Raw genomic sequence first — 26043 nt, 5'->3', positions numbered from 1 at the left:
GCCCCCGCCCCCCACGCTCTGCTCCACTAGTTCTGTTTAGACTCTTTTTATTGCGCCGCCTGACGACGGTCAGAGCGGCGGCCATTTTGTTTTCAGTTTGTCCGTCCGTCTCGTTCTCTTGGACGCGATGTCTCAGAAACGCCTTGAAGGAACAAACATTCATTAGGACTCAAGGATGAACTGATTACATTTTGAGGGTCAAAGGTCAAGGTCACTGTGACCTCACTTTTTAGCCATTACTCATTCTCTCTGACTCTGGATAAACAGGTGTGTGACACGACCACGAGGAGGTGACTCTAGGTCTTTTGTGTTTTTTGGTGTTAGGCATAATAGGTTATAGGTGACATGTATGCAGTTGTTTAGTTTTATTTTGTTCTAAGTTGGATGTATGTATGTGGGTGATGGAGACGTGTGGGTGAAGGGAGGGTGGAGGTATGTGGGAGAGTGTGTGTGAGTGCAGATGAACGTATATTCTGTCATGAGTTGGTGTATGTATATGGGTGCAGGGTTGTTGCTCTGTGGCAGCAGGGGTCAGTGACTGTGTTTCAGTAAATATAAAAGACATGGGTTCACCAGACAGGAAGGGTCTAGAGAAGTAAAGCCATCAGGTTGCATTGTGGGTATTGACCCACACTAGGCACTAAAAGTCTAAAAGAAAAATGTGTCAGTGACAACCTGTGGACAACAGTCTGACGTCACATCCAACATTTTCAATAATCACCACGGTAACACACACACACATTTCTAATGTAACTGAGACAGATGGGCCAGTATTATAAATAGAGCTGTCAAGCTGCAGCTACCTAGCTACTGCTCTATTTACTCACACACACACACACACACACACACACACACACACACACACACACACACACACACACCCTTTGTATTGATTTATATTGACTCATGAGTGTGTGTAGGGCCGGTCATTAAATTAACACACCGACGGAGAAACTGATGACTCCACCAGACCACAACCTGTGTAAGTATGAGTGTGTGTGTGTGTGTGTGTAAGTATGAGTGTGTGTGAGTGTGTGAGTGTAAGTATGAGTGTGTGTGTGTGTGTGTGTGTGTGAGTGTAAGTATGAGTGAGTGTGTGTGTGTGTGTGTGTGTGTGTGTGTGAGTGTGTGTGTGTGTGTGTGTGTGTGTGTGTGAGTGTAAGTATGAGTGTGTGTGTGTGTGTGAGTGTAAGCGTGAGTGTGTGAGTGTAAGTGTGATGTAATATCTGTGCATCTTGGGTAATGAGATCCATACACACAGTCCCTGCAGACAGCAGCCCACAGCTGCAGATAAATCACTGTTTCATCAGATGTCCAGTTTTTCTTTGTGTCTTCACTAAATGAAACGAATGTTTGTTCCTAAATATCTCGATCAAGTCGAGCTGCACATGAGAATCAGCTGCTCAGACACAGACACTTCGAGACAATCATCATGAAATGTGAGGACGGAGGATCGGGGGACCCCCCTCCACGTGACGGGGGGACGGTGAAGACGGACACTGTCCTCTGTGGGTCTGTGGAGTGGTGGCTCTGAGACTGCAAGATTACAGCTCTGTCACAAACTGCGTTAGTGGGGTTGAACAGACACCCCGCCCCCGCCCCCGCCCCCGCCCCCCACGCTCTGCTCCACTAGTTCTGTTTAGACTCTTTTTATTGCGCCGCCTGACGACGGTCAGAGCGGCGGCCATTTTGTTTTCAGTTTGTCCGTCCGTCTCGTTCTCTTGGACGCGATGTCTCAGAAACGCCTTGAAGGAACAAACATTCATTAGGACTCAAGGATGAACTGATTACATTTTGAGGGTCAAAGGTCAAGGTCACTGTGACCTCACTTTTTAGCCATTACTCATTCTCTCTGACTCTGGATAAACAGGTGTGTGACACGACCACGAGGAGGTGACTCTAGGTCTTTTGTGTTTTTTGGTGTTAGGCATAATAGGTTATAGGTGACATGTATGCAGTTGTTTAGTTTTATTTTGTTCTAAGTTGGATGTATGTATGTGGGTGATGGAGACGTGTGGGTGAAGGGAGGGTGGAGGTATGTGGGAGAGTGTGTGTGAGTGCAGATGAACGTATATTCTGTCATGAGTTGGTGTATGTATATGGGTGCAGGGTTGTTGCTCTGTGGCAGCAGGGGTCAGTGACTGTGTTTCAGTAAATATAAAAGACATGGGTTCACCAGACAGGAAGGGTCTAGAGAAGTAAAGCCATCAGGTTGCATTGTGGGTATTGACCCACACTAGGCACTAAAAGTCTAAAAGAAAAATGTGTCAGTGACAACCTGTGGACAACAGTCTGACGTCACATCCAACATTTTCAATAATCACCACGGTAACACACACACACATTTCTAATGTAACTGAGACAGATGGGCCAGTATTATAAATAGAGCTGTCAAGCTGCAGCTACCTAGCTACTGCTCTATTTACTCACACACACACACACACACACACACACACACACACACACACACACACACACACACACACACAGCTTTTATTTTAGGTTAGCTAAGTGGCGACACGGGGGAAGAAGAGGATGGAGAGAGGAAATAATGATGAGGTGGAGAGGAGGGCGTGATGAAAGAAGGAGAGAGCCGGGGGGATGGAGAACAGGGTGGAGGGAGAGGGATATGGGATGAGGATTGGGGGGGCAGAGAGAGAGATGAGGGGAGGATGGAAGAGGAGGAAAAAGGAAGAGAGGAGAGAAGGAGAAAATTGAGAGGCTGGAGGGAGAGGAAAGGAGAGGATGGAGAACAGGAAAGAAGGATGAAGGGAGAAAGAGGAGAGAGGGAGAAGGGGAGGATGAGGGGGAAATAAAGAGAAGGAAAAAAGAAGAGCAGAAGAATGAAAGATGAAAAGGGAGACAGAGAGTCCTTACATCCTCCAGCATGGTCACCTGAACGCCCTCCTTCATCAAACACACACGCCCACTGCCGTGTGTGTGTGTGTGTGTGTGTGTGTGCGTGCGTGCGTGCGCGTGCGCGTGCGTGCGTGCGTGCGTGCGTGCGTGACAGCAGGACATCAGTGAACACTGTTGTCAGCTGTTAAAGGACGAGTTCACCGTCGTTTTTAGACTCTTTAGATCTTTTTAAAGGAAATTCTACATGTTTTTAGAATCAGTGCTTTTTCCACTCAGACTCATTTAGACAGACACACACACACACACCTTTTGTAATTAAATAAACTTTCACCAAAGTTGGGTTAAACGCTGGGAATGTTAGACTCTAGATAAACAATGCTGGAAAAAGCTCGTCTGTGATTGGCTGATATACGTCCATTAGAATCTCACACTGGGACACAAACAGTCGTCTACATTCACCTGAACAGGACTGATAACAATCTTAGTGGAGATCTGACGTGCAGCTTCTCCACCTCTCGACACCCACACTATTAAAAATAAAGTGTTGTTACAGGACAGTCCGTCAGCTGTTTTCATAGGAACCATTACTCCTGCAGAAAGTCGCAGTCACAGGAACAGTGTGTTCTGACACCAGGACACACTCTGTGAGAGACGTCTGGACTCAGCTCATTTATATTGTAAAAGCAGATATGTCATGAAACAGACACCATGAGAGCAAAGTCAGAAATATCTGTACTGTGTCACTGCAGTATAAAGCTGATTTTCATTATCAATGAATCCACCCTTTATTTCCTGGATTAATCAGATAATTGTAAGAAAAGGTGGATGTAGGATTTAAGATGTCTCAGAGCCTGAGCTGAGGTCTTCATGTCTTCCTTTGTCCCACCAACAGTCCACAGATGAACACACAGTGATGTGTCTCTACTTCCTGTGTTATATCTTTTCAACGCTCACACTTAGGGTCATTACCGTGTGTCCACTTCCTGTGTTGCTGCTTCATGTTCAGTCTGTTTTCATCACGCTCACATGTTCGCTGGCGGCGGCGTGACAGAAAACATGAGAGAGAGAGAGAGAGAGAGAGAGAGAGAAAAGATGGAGAAGGGCAACATAAGGGCTTTTCAAGGCAAACTAATGGAAGAGTGGACTGCTCACATACAGCCAAAGGACACACACACACACCCCCCATTACAGCAGATGACTGCCTCGGAGCCAGGTGGCATCACACTCGCCTCTCTCACCCTGTTTCTTCTTTCTCTTTGCACAACCTGCCCCAAGACACACACACACACACACACACACACACACACACACACACACACACACACACACACACACACACACACACACACACACACACACACACACACACAATCCAGAGTGCTGTAGCCCCGGGCCCGGCTCAAACTGGCCTCGTCTGTCCTTCGCCTTCATGTTAGTTGCAATTGGACAGGGCCCTAATACTCTGACACACACACACACACACACACACACACACACACACTGGGGGGCATATCCAATTGCCTTAATCTAATACTTGCCTTGGCCCCTCTCACTTTAAGCGATATGAAGAAAGGAGGACAGAGAGACGAATCCCACAATTCACCAAGTGAATGTGAAAACGCTGCACATCCACTCCACATCTCTTCTTCATCAAGATCTACATCCACACTGATGCTGACACGTCTTTCACTCACTAAATAAAATAATGCCAACAGTCTGGTTACACTGTCGAGTTTCAGTGAAAAACGCCCAGAAACAATTTCCCAAAGCTAAAGGTGACGTCTTCAAACGTCTCACTTTGGCCCAACAACAGTAGAAACCCGAAGACAGTGAATTAACTGTGATTACCAAGAAAGACCAGAAATCCACACTGAGAGTTCAGTCAGAAGATTTCAGACATTCTTGTTGCGAATCAATGAATTAAATAATTACTTCGACTGTAAATAAAGCTAAATGTAACATTCAGCTTTATTCATTTACATATTTTTCTGTTTCTCTTGACTGACGAGACAAATATAAAACAACACACAGTCTGTAACTTCCTCCTCTAGGGGTCTCAAGCAAAACAATAACAAAAAACGGTGTTGGGTGACGTGAAATAGTGTGGGACCATGGGAGTTGCTGCCCTCACTGCCGTCAGTTCCTCCCTGTTTGGATTCCTTGGACGCAAGACCGGACGTCGGCAGCAGCTGGGAGCTGAGGTTTATGCTAACCTTTGTTCTGACTGTTTCTCTGATAACTTCTGAACCAGACGTTCAGCGGGTTTTTACCAGCAGCTGAATGATCCACAGAGGTGTCCTCCTCTCCACAACAAACACACCAGGGGATTAAAACAGCAGAAACACTGAATAAAGCAGTTTGACTTTAGACACCTGAGATTGAGCCACGCTCTTCACAGACACAGGACAGGACGTCTCCAGCAGCTGCAGCTGAGCAGCTTGTTCCTCTGAGAACTTCAGATCCAGACGTCCCACGACTAAAATCATCTGCTTCAAACAACCAGCTGAAAACAACGAGGTGGAAAAAGTGTCTGTGGCTTAAAACTAGAGAAAAGTTGATGTTTAACTTCTGGCAGACAAATACAACATGTACATCAAGGATATATAGAGGAGATGATGTCAATGATGAGATGATCAACAGGCGACCAATGAAACGTCACCCTGATTAAAATCACAGATTTCTCTGGTTTGAGAATTAATGGACAACGTGCAGACTTTGCTATTATTTCAAACTGACTGTATTACAAACCTGTTGTCAGAGAGAGAAGGTCAGTAAAGATGCTGCTGAAGCCAGAAACAGGAAATCACATCAATTAATTTAACTACAACGGCATCATGGCGCACTAGGGTAGTCTCTCTCTCTCTCTCTCTCTCTCTCTCTCTCTCTCTCTCTCTCTCTCTCTCTCTCTCTCTCTCTCTCTGGGGACGAGCAGCACAGAGAGAGCAAACAAATGAGAAGAAATACAGAGGGCGAGTAAGGGAGGCAGAAAGAGCAGGGTTTGCCCAGAGGGAGGGGCCGCCTGGATGAAAGAGGTTAGAGTCCCAGCTTCACCTATTCACCAGGAAAAAAGAGACGGAGGGAGGTCTAATGGAGGAGTGGCTGCTCAAATATTCAGCCACAGGCGCACACACACACATTTTCCTATCTCTTGGTGTCTCAGAGTTGGTGACCAGGAAATCCACAGGGAAGAGATTAAGACTAGAGGCTACAGAGCAGAATGTGCTGTTCTGTGTGTGTGTGCGTGTGTGTGTGTGTGTGCTTGTGTGTGTGGGTGTGTGTGTGTGTGTGTGTGTGCGTGTGTGCATGCGTGTGTGTGCGTGAGAGATGAAAAGAAACATGATTTAAAAACAGTGTATGCTCCTACATTTTGAGGGGAAAACTGAATCGAGCTGATGCACTTAAAAGCTTAAATTAGTTTAAGATGTAAGGGACAGACAGTCACACACGCAGCGCCATCAGGAGGCGTCCAATTGGTCCAGATTCATCCTGCAGCAGGACGACCAGTCCAAGAGAACCAGGAGTCCTCTGACCACACAGACCTGGTCGCAGCTTCATGGACCTGAGGCAGGTTCTCCAAGATGAAGGAACCACCTTTGGGTGAACCGAGGAGAACCGGTGGGGGGAGTCACAGCCAATCCTGGTCTGGTTCAGGTTTTAAGGTTAACTGATAAATTGCTCATGTTGTTACTTCTGAAATCATCCTCACTTTACAGCACAAATTTCAAAAGAACCAGAGCTGCAGAGATCAATGACTCTGCAAACATTCTGAAAATTGATCGCTTGATCAAAAATGCCAAACATGTGATGATTCTAGCAACTCAAATGTAGAATGTGCCAATTTTTTTGGGGTCTTACAGGATAGTAAAAGGAATATTTTATATATTTTATTATATTATTTCCAGGTTGTGGACTGGTTGGTTTAATGATGTCATCCTGGCGCCGTCTCTGTTTATTGATGTTTCACTGAACAAATAATCAATCAAATAAAATGATAATGCAACCTTACACAGTGCGTGTGTGTGTGTGTGTGTGTGTGTAAGTGCCAACATCTTCTCTAACCGCCGGCAACAACCCAGATTCAGCCTCACCTCATGCTTACCACAAATACACAAATCCTTTCTCTCTCGCACACACACAGACACAGACACACACACACACACAGACACACACACACACACACACACACACACACACACACACACACACACACAGACACACACACACACACAGACACACACACACACACAGACACACACACAGACACACACACAGACACACACACACACACACACACACACACACACACACACACACACACACACACACACAACCTCTCAGCTGGTGGTTTATTACAGGTGGTTAAAACTCGGCCGACCATCAGCCACTGAGCTTCCAGTTCCTCGCTCTAACTGGGAAACATCAATCACCACTCAGTGACTGGGAACCAGCTGAGGCCGTGACTCAGAGTAAAACACTGGAATAAGCTTCACTTAATAGAACACTACTGTAAAAAAAAGGTCGAAAATTACAGAGGCCGGCTCGTCAGAAGTTCATCACTGCGGACTGTTGTCATGTGAACGGCTCTGTGTTAATCACCTGCGGGGCTGAAATATCACAAACCGCAGGTCAAAAAGGTCGAGACTTTGTTCTCAGCGACGAAAGAACAGAAAACTTATGTTAGAAAGTTAAAAAAAAAAGACAAAAACAACTTGAAGCTAAAACAAATAGCTTGACTTAATGAATGATATACATGACTGATTCACACAGGATTAGCACCGCTGTCAATTTAACAATAATCACAGATCACTGGTCACAGCAGGTGGTGTTAGGTCTGTGTGTGAATATGCAGAATTCACGTCAACAAAGAGGAAAACACTCCCACATATACAGAAGCTAAATGAGACCTCTGATAATTAACTGATATTCTCTCATAAAACACATTAAACAAATGTCTCCAAGATGTGAAACAACACTTCACCGTGTTAATGCTGAAGGTAGGTTACCACACGTCATCTGAGCAGCTACGTCTTCACAACAGACTCGACGCCACAGTGACGAGGCGGGCTGCCAGGACCAGGGCTAGCTGGTTAGCATGCTAACTTCAGTAGAAGAAAGAGTTAACATTGATGTTTGTTTCCACCTCTGGAGACAGATGTTGGTGCTGAACTCACAACGTTTCTTCTAGACTGGTAAGTAAACAGCTGTTGATGCTAACGTTAGCTATGTAGCGATAGCAATAACTTACAAATAGCACCTTTAAATATGACTGCACTTCCTGTAGCTGCTTCATAATTACGGCCTTGTAGTGTTTCCTTTAACACTGGGCAGCAGAATGTTTTTGTTCAGCAGACAGCTCTCTGACTGTTTATATATATCAGAAATATATATATATATATATCTATATATATATATATGTATGTGTGTGTGAGTGTGTGCTAATTCATCACAGCATTAGCATCAGCGCTCATCGTGTTGCACACTGCTTTGTTTTGAATAAAAACAGATTTTACAGCACATTCCACCATGAAAGTAGACGACTCCAAATGTCGGTATCAGACGCTCCTCAGTTTATTGACAGAAATTTATTTCATCTGTTTTCATTTGAGGAAACAGCTCCAAGGCCGGCAGGAGATGTCAGCCAGTGAAAAGGTTTGAAAATCATCTGAATCATGTTCAGCCTGTTGTTTCTTCGTCTATTTACAGCTCATGTGGCTGTGCATCGTTTCTCTGGTGAAAGTGTCAGTAATGAGACTCATTTCCCTCCCAGACAGACAGTAACATCAGGAGGCCACAGGTCAGACAGTGAGACCAGTCCCACTGGGCTGCTGGGAGCACTGGAGCGCTGCGAGCATCGAACAGGAAGCTCAGGCAGTGTGTTTCCATTGGACATGACGTCAGTCCGGCCGCCAGCAGGAAAACAGCTCACACTCTCTCACACACACACACACACACACACACACACACACACACACACACACACACACACACACACACACAGTGTAGAGAACGGGAGGCACGCCAGCCACCAATCAATTCTCAACATGAACTCTCACTTTGTCTGATTTCTACTGTTTCTACTGCAGCAGAGCTGGAGGCAGATATGAAACACACACAAGTGGAGAGAATGATTGACAGCAAAGGGCAGGAGAACACAGTATTTTCTAATTATTTTGTAGCCTCTTACATCATCTTCAATTCTCTTTCCAATATCTCTGCCACTGAACGGCCACATTCTTCAAGTGCGTACTAAAGGATGTGCTATGAACAAATCTATGAATTTTATTTTTATAAATATATATTTACGCTACACTCCAGCACAGAGTGAGGAGTGGTGATCTGACTTCAAAGCAGGCTGGAAATAGCTAATAATCAGCTTTGTATGAAGCCTGGTTGACACGGCTGCTGAATAATTCTGCAGGAGAGCTCAACGTGGTTCAAAACCAGTCCGCTGGGGGTTTCCCCGCCCCCTCCAGGGGGAGACCAGCTGGGCACGGGCAGAAACCGGCCCCATTACGAGGGACTGAGAAAGATCTACATGTGCAGAGGAACTATGTCCCTGACAGGAGAGATCAGACACTCAGGCTGAGAGAAACGTCTGCTATGAGTAACGACAATGAACTAAACTAAAATGATCTCAATTTAAAAACATGCAATGAAATAAATTCCCTAAAGACTATAACAAATGAGCTAATTTTGACATTGCAGCTAAAATAAAAACAAAGCGTGCTCATAAATCTCTACATTGAGCAACACTTGAAGTTTCCATAAATCCATCTCAACCTTCTTGTGTTTTAGCAACATGTTGTTGGTGTTTGGTGTCAGTAAAGTATCCTTAAAGTAAATGAACACTTTTTAATTAAAGGAAAAAAAAGTGTTGGGAATGAAAGCTAGGTAACAAACATTACATGAGCTTGTGTCTCTACCGTACAATAACATTTGCTCTGTACTGTTAGGATTGTTTAATTCAGCCCATTATCAAGGGGAGTGATTAAGAAATAATTACACAACCAGTAAATTGGAGGAAATTAAAAACTAAAATGATAAATTGCTTAAACTGACACAAAATTGTAAAAATAAATAAATAAATAATGATAATAATTGAAAAGTTTAAAAACTACAATTCTTCCACAAGCAAACTTTAAGACTTTTATTAGTCATATAGCAGATGAAAGTGAAGAACAGAAACTCCACATTACACTAAGTGCTGTGGAAGATAACAACCAATGGGACTTCCAAATGCATCAACATCAAGAAGCCATTTAATCATTGCTTTTTTTTTTTTCCCCCTCCCCCCCCCCCCCCCCCCCCCCCCCATCTTTCCCTCTTCTTCCTCCAGCCTTCGTGCCAAATACCATTTCATGTCTCTGGGGAACAGGAAACATTTAATAAAACTTCTCTAATCGAGTTCGGCGGCAGAGCGCCGTGTGGCCTCACTCACACGGTCGTGGCCGCCTGCTCGTCATCGAAAAAGACTCCACTTCTTCACATAGACCCAGCTTGTCAAAAGGTTTTAGTCTTAGAGGCCGAAACCCATGTTTTGAGGGCTTTTATACAAACAAACCTGACAAATGTCGACCTGATTGTGCCTTTTACATTTTGGCTTTAGGCCCAGAGGTCGCCAAAAGATTCAGGGACTAAACTCCAGCAGAGGCTCAGATAGTTCAATCTGGTATTTTATACACTGGAAGGTAAAACTAACGTGGTATTTAAGCAGGACACCAGATTCAAATTTATGCAGCTTGAAGTGGTGCAGACTGGAGCCTGGGGCCTGTGTTTTAGCCATTTCAAAATACCAAGATGTCAGCAGTTTGGGCGAACAAAGAGCGATTTTTGGAAGAAGAAAACAAGTGAACTGGTGCATCACTTCCACTGCTTTACATACCCCTTCACCTTTTTTAAAGCATTTCACATCAAGACAAATAGTCAGATGAAAAAACGGCTCTGTTCTTGCTCTATTTGCTTAAAAAAAGAACATGTTTTCAAGATGTTAGCTTAGCTGTGCTAAAAAGGCCACATGGTTGGCGAATAAAATATGAAGATTTCACATCAGTAAACAGCGTCTGAGCATTCAGAGATAATTATCTGCTTCTGTGCTGTGTATTTATAAATTGTTTTATGATGACTATTCAAATCAGAGGCTTAAATGTGGATCTCTCTTTATACTTTAAGACTTTAATGCCAAAATTAAGATAATCAGTGTTTCTGCCTTAATTTTACCCTCATCAGCCTCTTTAATAAGCATCATCAACATCAGGAGACAATCAGACTCTTATTTTAAAACTCAAGGTTTCTTCTTCTTCTGTGTTTTATTTGAAGTATTGATCCATCAGAAGATATAAAAACCATCTCAGTGTAGTTTTACATCTCCTCTCTCAGGCTTCTCTCTGGAGCTCTAGTAACAACAGGTCGGTGAGCCAATCAGAAGAGAGGAGGCTCTGAGCCTCTCTTCTGATTGGCTGACTGTTTTCTGAGTGATCCAATAAAAATATAGCAGATTTCAGGTAAAAACACTCAGAGAAACCAAATCCTGCAAGGTTTGGATGGTGGGTCCAGGTGGGCGGGGCTTGGTGACTGCTTCGTCGTGACATCACAAAGTTCCAGAAGTCCTGACGGCTGGTTTTAAGGCTCAGTTTCTGAATACAGGCTGTGTGCATTGAGCTCTAAAGCATTTAAAGCCGACTACTGAAATTATTTTTGGCTCTTGAAGAAGGACTCCCCTGGTCTTCCTCTAGGACAGTTGGACAGTGTGACTTTTTTTCACAGGGACGTCTCCTGTAACCACGAAGCTGCTGCACCACCTGAGACTCTGCCGGAGGACACCTAACACGCCGCGTTTCCCTCACTATAGCGGCCATTTTTCAAAAGCCACTATTACTGTATGAATATCAGGGAAACTTCAGTTTTCATAGAGAAAGGCTGCTGAGTGCATGGGACAAAAGTTTAAAGATGTACCTCACATCACCTTCTCTCCACATTCATTCTCATTTCTCTTTTTAAAAAACCCTTTCAGCTCCTTCTGTAGCTTTTCCTGGCTTTCATTTCTTTTCCACATCACTTCCCTCTCTGAGTATTATCAGGTCTCTGCAGCTCTGACCCTTCACCTTCTTACTATTGGATGCTTGTAGAAATTGGAGTTTTTTTTCCTGTCGCTGAGCTCTCTGTATGTCGTTACGGATAACTGTAAGAGCTTAATGTTGAAAATACAGAGAAGAGATTTGCGCTCGACCTTGTGCGAGTGGGTAAACCCGTGGCCGTCTGAAAGCCTGATCCCCTGACTGCTGCATTTTGGAGAAATGTAAGGTCAGGACCTATCAGTGCGCTCTAAAGGCCACTCACACAAACTCTCCTTCTGATGCAATAATTCTGACTTAAGCTGACACACATTCAGGTGCATACAGTCACTGCTACCCTATGAAAATACAAGCACATATGTTTATGCACGTGAGGCTCACACATGTTCATGAGGCCCATCCATAAAAAATGCCTGAAAGTAGGACTGGGTATCGAACTTTGATTCTTTCATGGAGCGACTGTGTTGGTTTGATACTATTTAATATACTAACTATTTAATATATTAACTAAATTAGCTATTTTAACTTTCATCATCGTCAGTGAGCCAATCAGCATGCAGCATGCTTAGACCGAGAGCTAATATTGCTGGTGATTGGCTGTTTATTTCCTGTTAGTGTGTAAAGAGACCGAGCTTCAAAATAAAACTTAATTAAAATTAAAATTTGTGCAATAATATGTTCTGTAATTTGTATTGAAAGAAGTATCATTAAGACTCTGCATCAAAGTCAAGGTATTGGTAACTATATCGAAATACAGAAATTTAGTTAGTGAATGTTTTCTTAAAATAAAATTCAGCAGTGATGCAGCTGTATTGTAAAAGATTTGGTTCTTGACTTTCAGGTTCAGTGGAGTAAAACCTGTACGTCTAAAAGAGGAGCAAACAAATGCCACAAAACCTCATTCCAATGAAGTTGGAGTTTCCATCGTTTCCAGTTCCCCATCTGTCTGGGCTCAACAAAGCCAAATCCATCACTTCAAACAGCTGCCTCTGCATAATGTTCCTTTTCTGAGCACATGTTTATACCTTGATAACAACAAAAGAAATTACTTTGTGCAGGTAATCCAGACTTTAACCTGTTCCCAGTTCTGGATCAGCCTCCGTCATGTGAAGATATTTTATGGCCCTAAGTATTTTGAGGAAGTGCTGACATACTTTCTGGTGCATACCTCAGTATCTCACCAGGAGTCCATGACTATAGTAAGAGGGATGGAAGCACACGTGGTTGGTTGGATAAAAAGATCCTGAAGGTGATTCTACTGTCATCTACAGTCCAGAGACACAGCTAGAAACACTGAGCTTCGTAAAGTTAGCATCACATCAGCTGCCAAATTCAAGGTTAATGTTTTTCTTCTTTTGTAATTAAATCCACAGCAGATTTTAGGCTCGGGCTGATATTCAATAATATGATATTTCCATCTGCCCTGCTGCTGAGTCGACCCTCAGTTCACTGCTGTGCTCACTGCAAATAAAACCTTGAACTGCTGTTTAGTGGCAGCATTGCTTATACCTGAAACATAATAATAACACGTATATCTGAATATTGGGCCTGGACTGTATTGAGATAGTACATTTTGGATATTGTTCAGTCCAACAGATTGAAACTGTCTCTTTCTAGGATAAAACAGAAGAACACAATATGGATGTGTGAGCTTCACTCAAGACAAAAGGTCCAGTGGAAACACCTGGGATTCTCTGGATCTGAAGCTCAGACACAGCTGAGGTATGCTGTCGAATACGGGCGTTCAGTTTTAATTTACAACACTGCTTTCAAGGTCACCCGTTCCTTTCCAGAAACCTTGAAGGCTTTGGTTCATTTTCCTTAAATCAACAAACCTGTAAGGGCCTGGAGACCCTTGGGAAGTCTCTTGGTTGTATTATTATTGGAACGTGGTGACTGGAGCACATTAAAACTGATAACAAGCAGATCTCTCCTACAGGAAACACAGAGGCAGAGAGCACAGAACAAACATCACCCTTATTTAATGAAGGCGTTTTATCTCAGAGTTTCTTTAACAGTTCTGTTCTTAACGCCAAACTCTTGACACAGGTGGAAACTTAATTAAGATGATTCCTGGAAAATGTCGTGTTGAGTTTTCACCATTAAAACCCCAGAAAAAGTTTGAGATGTGCATTAAATCTACCAGAGTGGAAGGAGTGGATGTACAAATCACATGACACGGTCTTATCACTTACACAAAGCCACCAAATAAAAGGTCACACGCAGAATCACAGTTTCACATCTCCACACACGCCGTCACATTTACAGCCACGCTCCGTCTCACACACACTTTCATCTCGCAAATACTCATAAAGTCACAGTTTTTCCTCTCTCACACTTTCTGGTCTGAAACCACAGGCACCACAAATAGCTATCATCAGCTCTCTGTCTCTGCGCCTCTCAGCTGGCAGCTTATTACATGTGGTTAAACTCAACCAAGCGGCAGTCTGGCCTCCCAGAGATTACTGCTCCTCACCAACACCACAAACTCAAACGGTGACCGACTACGGTTCATTTTCTGTTGTCAAACAAAGAGCTGATTCATCTATTACACTCTTTCTGCTATGGTAAATTGATTGTCTTTGATTTTTTTGAGTTTCAAAACAAGCAACAATATGTCACGTCTGTCTCTGGGAAATACTGAAGAGCGTTTTTCACCGTTTTCTGACGTGTTACAGACCAAACAAGGAACCGACACATCATCTGCTGATTCTTTACAGATGAAAACAATGGTCACTGCAGCCCTATTCTTTTCCTTTGTAGTTTAGTCTATAAAATGTCCAGAACTATGGGGCGTTGAGTGGCGCAGTGGGTTCAGCAGGCGCTTATATGTAGAGGCTACAGTCCTCGCTGCAGCTGACCTTTGAATCCCGCATCGGACGGCCCTTTACTGCATGTCATTCCCCCTCTCTCTGCCTCCCCATCTCCTGTCTCTCTCTACTGTGCTATCAATAAAGGCATAACAAGCCACAAAAAATATGATTTAAAAAAAAAAATGTCCAGAACTGAAAAGACACATAACCATCAAATGTCTTCCAGGAGGTTGTTCTGTCAAACCAGGAGCCCGAAGCCAAAATCATTTCACTTAAAATCATTAAGATAAGGAAAAGCAGCACATTTTCACATCTGAAATAGAACCTGAGAAAAAGTTGAAAATCTTTGCTCAATAAACTTAAATGAATCATCAATTATCAAAATTAGTGTCCGTTAACTCAATCATTTACTTTGGGAAATACAAAGTTATTCCAAAACATACTTTTTCAACCAAAAAGACACCAACCTTCTAGAACTGTCTACAAACAGAGACGGGCAAGAAAGCTGCCAAACAAAACTTTGATATAAATCAGGAAGTATCTAATGGAGGAATGTGTAAACAAGACGAGCAACATGTCTGGACCATTTGATGCCGACTTTCAAATCATTTTGTTTTCTACTTCAGAAAATACTGAGGTTGGAAACCCGACCCTGCATCAGAGAGAGGTCTTCTCTTCTCTGCACCTCTCAGATCGAACCTGTCAATCAAACAGTATGGGTGGTACTGTGGAATCATTTTCCTTGAAGTTTCTGTAGGTGTCGCTCTCAAAGCCAGAAATAAAACAAACACCTCCCTGTGAGTTTTCCAGAGGAGGAAACACTGTTAAATTAGGAGGAGTGCTTTAACATTATGACTTTCACCCTCATAAATGTGACAAGCGCCTGGCGTCGAGTGGAGAAACAACAATAACACAATATAATAGAGATGTTTTAATGATTCCCACTGGGAGAGTTGCTTTTCCTTCTCCCCTGCTCAGAGGTCAGCCACAGCAGAGATGCAGTATCTTAATTTAGCACAGACATTAGCAGGGTGGACCTCAGAGCCTCTGTAACACTGAGCTATCACTCCAACACACACAACTGTCCACAGGACGACCCCACCCTGAGCCACAACATACAGTACGTTGTACAAACAGGTTAAACCCCCACCAAAGCAAACAGGCTGAGCGTGAAGACGATCAAAGTTTCCGCGTGCGTCACGACAAGGAAACGACCTGAAAGTCGCAAAAACTCTTCACCTGTCTGGATATGAAACACCTCACACAAAAGCAGGCTTTAAAAACAGCACCGAGATGTTCTCCCTGCATCTGCTGAGAAATGATATTCCAGAAAAAGAAGGAGGGGAAAAGCTGTTAAATCCACCCAACAGACCGTCTGGACTTAGAGGGTTTCACGGCACTGGCCATGAAATCTCCGATACACTGCTGTCAACTGGCAGGCGCCCGCACGCACACACACACACACATCCGCACACATGCAGCGCTGGGATTAATCCTAAATTTGGTTGGCAGCCACCAATGGGCTCATGTAGATTCAGCTGAATATCAAAACATATTCGGAAGGGATTTTCAGGACAGGAATTAACAGCCCCAGAACGAGAAGAGCTCAGACACGAGCGCTACCTTCAAAACAGAACCGAACACTCAGGTGGGAAGACAGGAAATAGCTCCTCTTGATGTACATGCATCTACATACATATGGCTTCAGATGGAGGAGGAGGAGGAGGAGGAGGAGGGAGTAAAGTGATAAGACATGGTCCTACATTCATTTAGCTGCAGCGGGTTCAGTTACAAAACAAATGTCCTCAAAACAACATCGCAAAAGCATAAAGATTCATTCTCTTACTTCCACAGACACTAGAACTGATCCAGGATCCAGGTCCAGGAAGCTGAGCCTGAGCCTGAACACCCCCCCCTGAACACACAAACACACACCAGCAACAGGAAACTTGATGTCATCGGGGGGGTGGGGGGGGGTTACTTAGCGCTCATTCTGAGGCTCTAAACATGGAAACGAGTGCTGGACCACGTGTAAATACGTTATGCAACACACTCATCACATATTGAAAATGTCTGAAATATTGATTTCCGCGGTCAGGAGGAAGAACAGTCACTCTGGGTTGATAGCTCGGGTTTACTGAGTGTATGGGACACAGGTTTGAATCCCACCTTTAAAATGCTCAGAGACTCCAGCACACAGTTTAAATATCTGATCCGTGACTTCACTGAGGAATCTCTCAGTGTGGGAGAGGCTGTCTTTACGACAGCTGGGAAGAAAGCCAAACACATACCCAGCATGCACTGTTGGGGAGGGGGGGGCTGCGTCCCTGGGGGCCAGCCATCTCATTTTAAAACTTTTTTTTAATCCAGAATAAGTTCTCTGAGTGCGTCTGCTCCTCTGATGCAACGTCAAAGGAGGTGATGGGGAGATGCGCCTTGCTCAAGGGCGGCACCACAGACGTTTTAGGATTTCCAACCACTGTAAACATCAAGCAAAGTGCTCCTGATGGGCCAAGGGTTTTAACTTTTAAAGGTTTTGTCTCCAGTTTTCCTCAGTGTTCTGGGGATTTGAAGGAGCAACCTTCGACCTTTGACCTTCAGGCTGGCTGGTGGGAAAGAGTAATGGTATGACAGGAAGCTGAGATTCGATTGATCAATCATTTTATCCACAATATATAAAAAAATAAATAGTGAAAATATGAAGCTTGGGTGATATCCAAAACTGAATACCTCAATACTGTCAAGCCCAAATATCTGGATATGATATTCTTGGGGGGTTGGGGGACAAAGTGACCAACAGTCCAAAACCCAAAGACATTCAACATACAATCATACAAAACAACTAAAAGCAGCAAATCCTCAATTTTCAAGAATCTGGAGCCACAGAATATTTTGGCATTTTGCTGCGCTGACAGTTTTTTTTTTTTACATAATTTTTAACTTTCAGCATCAATAAACGTCCAAAAACCCTCCAGCAGTGACCATCTGCAGGGTTTCTAACGGGGTACCATCTCGTTTTCTGTTCTCCTTCCTTGTGGACAGTTCATTAATGGACGGCACGTACTTGTGTAAATCCCTCTTCTTTCATCTCCTTAATCAGCGTTTTGATCGTGGTCTGATTCTGAAGTCGTTCCAGCAAACGCCGCGCCAACAGAGCTCATCGAACAGAAATCGACTAGTGCTGACTGGCAGTCTGACAGAGCAGACAATACACATTCAGCAGGTGACTCTCCTTACAATTTAAATTCCTCCCACCTTAAATCACCCCACCATCCTCCCTTTTCTTCTCTCACTCACTCATTTGGACGGACACGAGAGGCAAACAATCACAAAGCATTTGCATCAAAAAACAAACCAGCGGTACCTTGAAACAGTTAGAGAATCCCAGCCAGCCTGGCTGCACCTGAACGCCCCGGCAGAGGGAACAAACACAGACAAAAGGAAGCAAAACAACAGAGTGGGATGTAAGAGAGACGTGACTCACCTGTGCGCTCAATGTAGTCCACGCATTTCTCAATAAAGAGGGGGATGGGTCGATCCAGGGTCACCAGGTTCTGCAGGGGAACACCGAAGTAGTTGCTCTCCCAGGTTCTCCGGGTGGGGGGGTACAGAGGCTTGGGGGGCTTGGAGGATTTCGGCTGTGAGGTGGGGATGAGAGAATAAAGAAGAGGGATGAGGTGAGATGGTGAGAACCAACAAAGGGGGAGGAAAGTGATTGCAAAAGAAGGAAAGGGCCGGAAGGATGGACAGATGGAAATGAGGAAGAGATAACAAAACAAAAAGAGAACAGACAGGGAGGGGTGAACAAAAGGAGAGGGGGAAGGGGGAAGAAGGGAGGGAAAAAGAGGAAATAAAGAGGGAAGAGTGAGCAAGAAGGAAAAGGGAAGTAAAATGAAAGAAAAAAGGAAATAGCGAGTTTAAATAAAAGATTAAGCAACAGGAAAAGAGGAAAGAGGCCAAATGAGATGATGGAGGAGAGACAGGAGTAAGGAGGGATGAGGGTCGAGAAAAAGGCAGACAGGAGGAAGGGAAGGAAAATTAAGTTTTAAAGAGAGAGAGAGAACATGGAAATGGAACGAAAGAAGAGGGAATTGAGGGAAAGACATGAGGGAGAGGAGAGAGGGTGAAGAGGAGGCAGAACATATCAGAGGAGAAGAAGAAGAAGAAGAGGAGGAGGAGGAGGAGGAGGGCAATCAGGGAATAGATCAGAGAGAAAGTTAGTGGGATGAAGCAAGAGAGAGGGAGAGAGCGAAGGGAGGTTCAGGTGGAGGAAGACAAAAAGAAAGAAGACAACAACAGACAAAACCGTTCTTGGAGAACGAAGCTGGGACGAGTAACGAGGAGCTGAGGTCGCTTTGATTTCCCACACTCCTCTGCTCTTCAAAGTGTTGTCATGCCTACAGCGGTTCGGGCTCCTCTAATTGGCCGGGGCGGCGACTAAACACCTTCCATTTTGTACCTTCTGGTTCTCCGATCGCTCTCCTCTCTGATTATCAAAGACGGTTTGTATGTTCCAATAATGCCCTGCATTCATGACGCCCTGCAGCACCGGCGGCCGTTTCTCTACTGATTTGCACACATTATCTGTTTGGTGTCAGCGCACTCGCTCGTGTGCACGTGTGCGTTTGTCAAAGTCCAATTGTGTGTTTGTGCCCGGGCTGCAGGAAACTGACAAATAAGTCATGCTGTGATTATTTCTGCCAACAGCCTGGTGTTCTGTGTGTGTATTATATTTCTGAAGTGACTACAAACATTTTTAATCTAAAGCAGATGTTGCTGCTTCATGTTTGAATTTAATACAAGTCCGTGTTAACAACGCTCAACTCGACTTCATAAAATGGCAAAGGAGGCAAAATATTGAGGATCCATTTTGACTCTGACCGAGTCTGAACATGGAGGAAGTTTATTTTCTATATAACTTTATTATTTCTCGGTCTATAATGAATCTGTAACGAGGAGGAACCTGCGAGTCTTTTGTGAGGAATTCGTTCATGGCTGCGTGAGTGTACTCGTGTGTGGGCGTGTACGTGCTCTGTATGCTAATGTGTGCTTTTACCTTGGTTTCCAACATGGCTGTTTGATCTGCGTGTTTCTTCACTTGTACACGTGTGTGTGTTTACAGGCGAGCGTGTGTGTACACAGTGTTTGTCTCTGCATGAAACACATGCACGTGTTTATACAGGCCCGGCTCAGACAAGCCTTCAGACAGGATGAGGAGGAGGGATAAGCAGACATCTTATCACAGATGCAGCTCTGATCTGAGATTATACACACAGAGCTCCACTGTCTTTCACTGTCTTTATCAAGCTTTTTTTTATTGGTTCTCTGGGGCTTGTAAGGTGGGGAGGCTCATAAACCATTTCAGCAGTGGGGCCGATCAATCAATTATCAAATTAGTTTATTCTCACCACAAGTCCTGGGGATGTAAAGAGCAGAAATGAGCTCGTACCCCCCCCCCCAGTCTTTCACTCTCTCGCTCATATTTAAAGCACTGAAGCTCTTTCACTCCCTCTAAATAAAAACACACACGCAGGCTTTGGCTCAGTGTCTTGGAGAGAACCATATTTTTGCTGATTTATAAAGATCATCCTGTTCAATTCAACATTCATGAGAGATGAGACTCACCTTCTTTGGTTCCTTTGGTGTTTTAGGCGTCTTCTTCTTCTTCATCTTCTTGTCCTCCTGCTCAGGGTCGGAGGTGATAGCAGGGTTATCTATCCCGCCCTTCCAGGGGTCGGCGGGGGACAGCAGCGGGTCCTCCTCGCTGCCCCGGTGGGCTCTTCCCTTTTTCTTTTTCTGCGTGGCAGGGCCAGACTCCTCGCCGTCGCTGTCGGAGTGGAATCGTCTTTGGTAGGCCTTCGTCTTACTGAAGAGGATCTTTGAACGGTGTTTGTATTTTGACGGCCGCCGTCCGGTCTGAGACTTTCGGTCGAACCCGTTCTCTTCCTCTCCTCCTCCGTGGAGACCATGTAACCCGCCGAAGGAGTTTCTTATTTTGACCAGACGGCTGTGCGTGTCCTCGGGCACGGCGTATATGTCGTCGTTGTGGAAGCCCCTGGACCTGAGCAAGGTGTCCACAGGGTCTGCATAGTTGTCCGATGCCTCCACATCCTCGCTGTGCGTCATTGTGCCGCGCGGCATCCTGCGGTTACTCCTCATGCCGGCCTCGATGGTTTTGAGCAGGTTGGGGTCCAGCTTTTTGACGTTGGGCTTGGGGAGAACAGGTTTGGGCCGCACAGGTGGAGGCACTTTGTGGTTGCGTTCATGGTCTCCCACAGGTGTGCTATGGACGGGATACTCGTTCCCCTCTAGGTCGATGCGGTACTTGGCCCGCTCACTTGGCGTGGGGAGGAGCTGGACGTCATCACCTATTGGACTGTAAGGGGGAGGGGCTTCATTGTCGTCGTCAGATTCTGGATAATAAGTGTTGTAGGCCGGGGAATGGCTGTGGGGCGAGGTAGGGAAGACATCTTCACTGGCACCAGTGGTGCACTCGCGTGACGAGCTGTCAAACAGGAAGGAGCTCTCGATGCTCGGCTTCTTCTCCAGCACCTCGTTGAAGAATGGCGTGAAGACCTCGGTCTGCCGATGATACTGTGACAGAGAGTACAGGGCTGTGAACTTGGCCGCAATCTCTGTGGCAATGTGCTCCCCCTCCGTCATCAGCTCCTTGATGGCGTCATTCTCAAAGAAGTCTGCCTGGCTGTCTGTGATTGCCACCATCTGGACGGGGATCACGTCCTGGACTTCGGCCAAGAACGCCCGCAGCGTCGCCATGGACGCCTTGCGTTTGGCAGAGTAGACCAAAATGTAGCCGTGCACCAGCTCGTCTTTGCGGACGCCGATCGCGGAGTGATAGGAGAGGACGGTGACCTGGATCCTCCTCCTGCTGTCGCCGATGATCTTGTCCAGTATCAGCGTGTTGCTCTGACCCGGCTGCCCCGCGCTGCAGCAGTGCGAGTCCAGGAAAGGTGAGAGGATGAGGTCGACGCTGAAAGGATCCCAGCACATAGCACACATGACTATCCTCAGGTCTGTCTCTGACATGTCTTTTATAGAAGGCAGCGGGGCCAAGACATCAAAGTTATGCTTCAGCCCTTCCAGCACAGCTCGGAGACCCTGCTTAATTTGGAACTCTGTGAATTTACGTGGGAAGGCCCCAGAGGGGATGTCGACGAAGGTGCACTGCAGCTTGTTAGCCAACTGTTGGCCCTGGTGCCTCAGGATGGGGATGTTTTTGCAAACACTGTCCCTCTGATTTGCCAGGATGAGAATGAACGGCAGCGGCTGAGCAAATCTGTCTCTCCTGCTCTGTGCTATCTCCGCTCTGATCCTGCCTATGCAGTCTCCAATACAGTTGAGAGACTCTATGGAGTTGAACACACAGAAGCAGCCGTGCGGCTTGAACGTATTGACCCACGTGTGGCTGAAGAGCAGCGTGGAGTTGACATCCACGGGAAGAAGCTCCAGCTCATAGATTTTCCCGTCGAGGGTGTACTCGTCGTCTGTGGACTGAGCTCGGATCTCATTGGCTAGTTCCTGTGAGAGACCCTCCCTTCCCAGGAGGCAGAGGTTGATCTTATCGATGTTGGCACTGTTATAGTAGAGATTAGAGCGTCCATGGTCGAGCTGCACCAGCCTGTTTGCCAGAACCTGCTCCACTTTCAGATCCACACAGTTCTGCCCGCTCAGGCACGTCTCCTTGGTGGGGTGGTAAACAAACCCGATGTGTTTAAGGAGGAGAGACTCTCTGTCTGGGGCGAGTTTCTGCAGCGCTCTGTATCTGGGCTCCTCGTTCAGCACACTGTGGATTTCGCTCATCTTGTCGCAGCTGGGGGTGGCGTTCAGATCCAAGTCATAGAACAGCTCAGCGTGCTCAAAAAGCATTTCCTGAAAATCCTCTTTGGCCCTTTCAACTATTTCCTGCTGGTGTCTACAGTAAACATCCCTCCTATCTGATTCTGTGATGTACTTGTAGGCCTCGTCCTCCATGACGAAACACATTACTTCCTCCCACGGCTGCCCCGGGCTGATAAAGTGAACCCTCTCCAGCGTCCTCTTGAACCTCTCCTTCATCTCCACCCGTCTCTTCTCTGACAGCAGGTGCTGGACGTGGTTCCGGTAGATCCTCTCACCGTCCGGCGTGTCGAGCAGGTCAAAGGGTATCCTGCGGTCGCTGTTGTCGATGTGGTCCGTCTCATCCCATGGCGTCTGTTCCAGAACCACAAACCAGTACTGGAAATCAGGCCGGTTCCGGATCACACTCTGCGCCTCGGGCCAGGTGAGGTGTTCGACCTCCTCCAGGTTGTTGAGGATGTTGTTAAGGGTTTTGGGTAATGTGGTCAGGTACTCCTCCCTCCTCCTCTTAATGTGCTCCTGTTTCAGTTGTGCAATGTGCTTTGTGAATATGCTGCGTGCCTTCCTGGAGCCCTCCAAGGTGATGAACTCATCGTAGTCGGGTTGGCCCTTCATATTATTGATCACCGTTTTCCACGTGGTATGGTAATCTCTCACCGTGTGCACCATCAGTTTGTCAAATCTATCTGTTACCGAGGCAACGAGCTGCCGTTGGATTTTATAGGCCTCCAGATATGGCACAGTTTTTGGTTTCCCCCTTGTTTTGTCCAGCTGCTGGATGAGCGAGTTGAAGCAGATCTCCACATTGACGTTGGAGCGCGCCGACGTCTCGATGAGCAGCAGGTTCTTCTTGCTGGCGACGAAGGCCTGCAGGTCCCTCAGGTGCTGGTCCACGCACTCGTCACATTTTGTGGCGGCGACGACGATGGGCTTCTTCGACTTGACGGTTTGAGAGTAGAGGCTGTTGACAAACTTCATTTGGTCATCAAACTTCCTGTTGCAACCCTTGCTCACATCAATGCAGAGCACGAAGCCGTCGATGTTCAGCTTCCCATCAGGCATCTGCTTCTGGTCAAAGTCCTGCTCGAGGCCCAGCTGGTCCGTGCAGATGTACATCAGCTTCTCAGCTGACTGGAGCTTGGTCGCCGCCGCCCGTTTCGTGTATGGCTGCAGGTTCGTGCTCCGATGCGGAAGAAACGTCTGGTCGTCAATGAACTCCGTTTGCTCAATGACTTGGATTTTACAGTCCAGCCCGTCGTCCCCTCGATGGGACACGTCCCCCCAGTACAGAAAGTGGTCATTGTTAACCACACGTCCACCAAAGTCTATTGTGCTCAGCACTGAGGTGTGCTCCGAGTAGTAGCTGTCCGCATCGGGACGCACATACCGATTGCACAGGCAGGACTTGCCCACGCCACAATTTCCCTTCTCTTTCTCCGTCCCCGAGAGGCCAACCACACTGACGGCGAATGTCGGGGGGCGAGCATCCTTGTTCTTGGCCATTATATCCCCCCGCTCATCGCTGACTTGGTCACTTCCAGGAAAAAAAGGTCAAGATATCATTCCAGTTCTGCTCATCAGTGGTACAGAGGCACTTTCATCCTGATTTCCCCTTGGTCACGGTGAATCCCCCTCCCACTCTGTCCTGGGTCTTCTTCACACTGGGAGAAAGCAGCCGGCTTCTCCTTCTATCACCTGCCTGCAAGACATGGAATTCACAATTAGGAAAAGATAAAGGCAAAACAAACAAAAACACGTTCGCACTGATTCGTCCTCAGAACACCTCAGAGTCTCCTTATCACAAATAATACAATTAGAATATTCCTCTGGGACACACGTGTACGTACATGCGTGCACAGCCTAGTGGTTTAAAACAACACATCAGACATGTTAATATGGCATTACATAGTTATCAGCAAATTAGACAAAAGAACACATTATCACACTTGTGCAGGACAGAACAATCTCTCCTACATGGTTAAAGCTGACTAAAGGGTTTTGATCGGAGCTACGTGCCCTGCTAATGAAACAAACAAAAAAAATGCATTTTTGAGAAATTTGATTTAAAAATATGCAACATCAAAATGCCTTTTGCGGAGTGTGAGAGTAAAACTTATATAAGAGAAGGGACCGTGCTCGGCAATGTCACTTTATCCCTCGCACAGAAAAAGAAGTGCTTTCAACCAATTTGTGCCGAGGCAGGATAAAAATGGCATGCAACTCCAGCCCTTTGACAGCCACTGACCTAGAAATGATTTGCTTCGCTGGGAGAATGAAACAGAGAAAATAAATCAGTTCACAGATCTGTTATCATCATCAGCACAACCTAGGGCTACGTGATTAGGGCTAAATGTATAATCCTGATTATTCTGCCTGTCTTTATTTGGCCCCACATTCTGGTCATGATTATTAATCCTGATTAGCACTCCTGATTATTTGTGGAACTGAAGTGTTTTGCCGCTTGCGACCACGTTGTCATTTCAACATTAACAACCTGGTGAAATTAAATGTTTCACTCCTGACAATCACAACGTTCTGCAATTACAGGCTGGCAGAAATTGAAATGTGGCAAACGCCTCCATCTGATTGACTGTGCAACCTTTCAGTCAGTATTATCTGGGACTGTCACAGTCAAATAAGCCTGAACCTCACCATGACCTAACTAGAGGCTGATAACCGATAACGGCAGAGAGAGTTGCAGTCATTGTTGTGTTTTACAGAACGATGGCAATCAGCCAGTGAATTTGCCTGCGTGAGCTGGAACTGCTCGCTGCAGCACGACGGCCTGCTGAGCCTGAGAAACTGCAGCAGAGCAGGAATCCGGTCCGCTGAGACGGAGCGGGGAGGTTTTCCCCCGACTGATTTTTCACACAGGTCAAGGTGATGATGTCACCTGAGCGGGGTGTGCAAGAAAATAAGACTTTTTTTTCAGTTCAAACATCAAAAGGAACAAACTTATGGGACTTGATTTAGTCCAAAACAAGGAGGACACATGGATGTGACTGCAGCCAATTATCTAACATATAAAAGTCATTACAAAACCCATTCCAATATTTACAGGACTACAAACACCTTTGGACACCTGAAATCAGGAGCTTCTTGTCCCTCAAACACACCCATGAGTTCACATGACGTCAGGCAGCAACGCCACCAGCAGGTCCATCAGGTTTAACCTCAGCACCAGCCCCTACAACAGCTACTGAGCTGTTACATGAGCCACACCTGACGTAGCAGGACGAGGCCATCTTAGCTTATGAACTTATGTGCTCATACACTAACGCTCGCAAGCAAGGTATAAAACTAACAACTATTTCACTTTTGATTCATCTACCAATCATCTGATTTATTGATTAATTACTGGCTCTAAGGTGGAGAAGTTAAAGTGTTGTGTTCACGTTAAGTTCTCAGTCCAACCAATAGACAAGCGCGGTGGAGCGCGTACC

General features: G+C 45.6%; 1 protein-coding gene across 1 annotated transcript in view; it reads right to left on the bottom strand.

Annotated features, from left to right (window-relative positions):
• The window catches only part of arhgap5 (Rho GTPase activating protein 5), a 50216-nt gene that overhangs the window by 20535 nt on the left and 3638 nt on the right, over positions 1-26043 (bottom strand). The window contains 2 exon segments of the mRNA XM_022764728.1: positions 18228-18381; positions 20369-24299. Of these exon segments, the coding sequence (XP_022620449.1) occupies positions 18228-18381; positions 20369-24103 (3889 nt within the window). The 5' untranslated portion in view covers positions 24104-24299.

This window comes from Seriola dumerili, unplaced genomic scaffold, assembly GCF_002260705.1.
Source record: "Seriola dumerili isolate Sdu_G_001 unplaced genomic scaffold, Sdu_1.0 BDQW01000565.1, whole genome shotgun sequence".
NCBI lineage: Eukaryota > Metazoa > Chordata > Actinopteri > Carangiformes > Carangidae > Seriola > Seriola dumerili.
The sequence above is the reverse complement of the archived record's forward strand: the minus strand, read 5'-3'. Positions and strand labels throughout refer to the sequence as shown.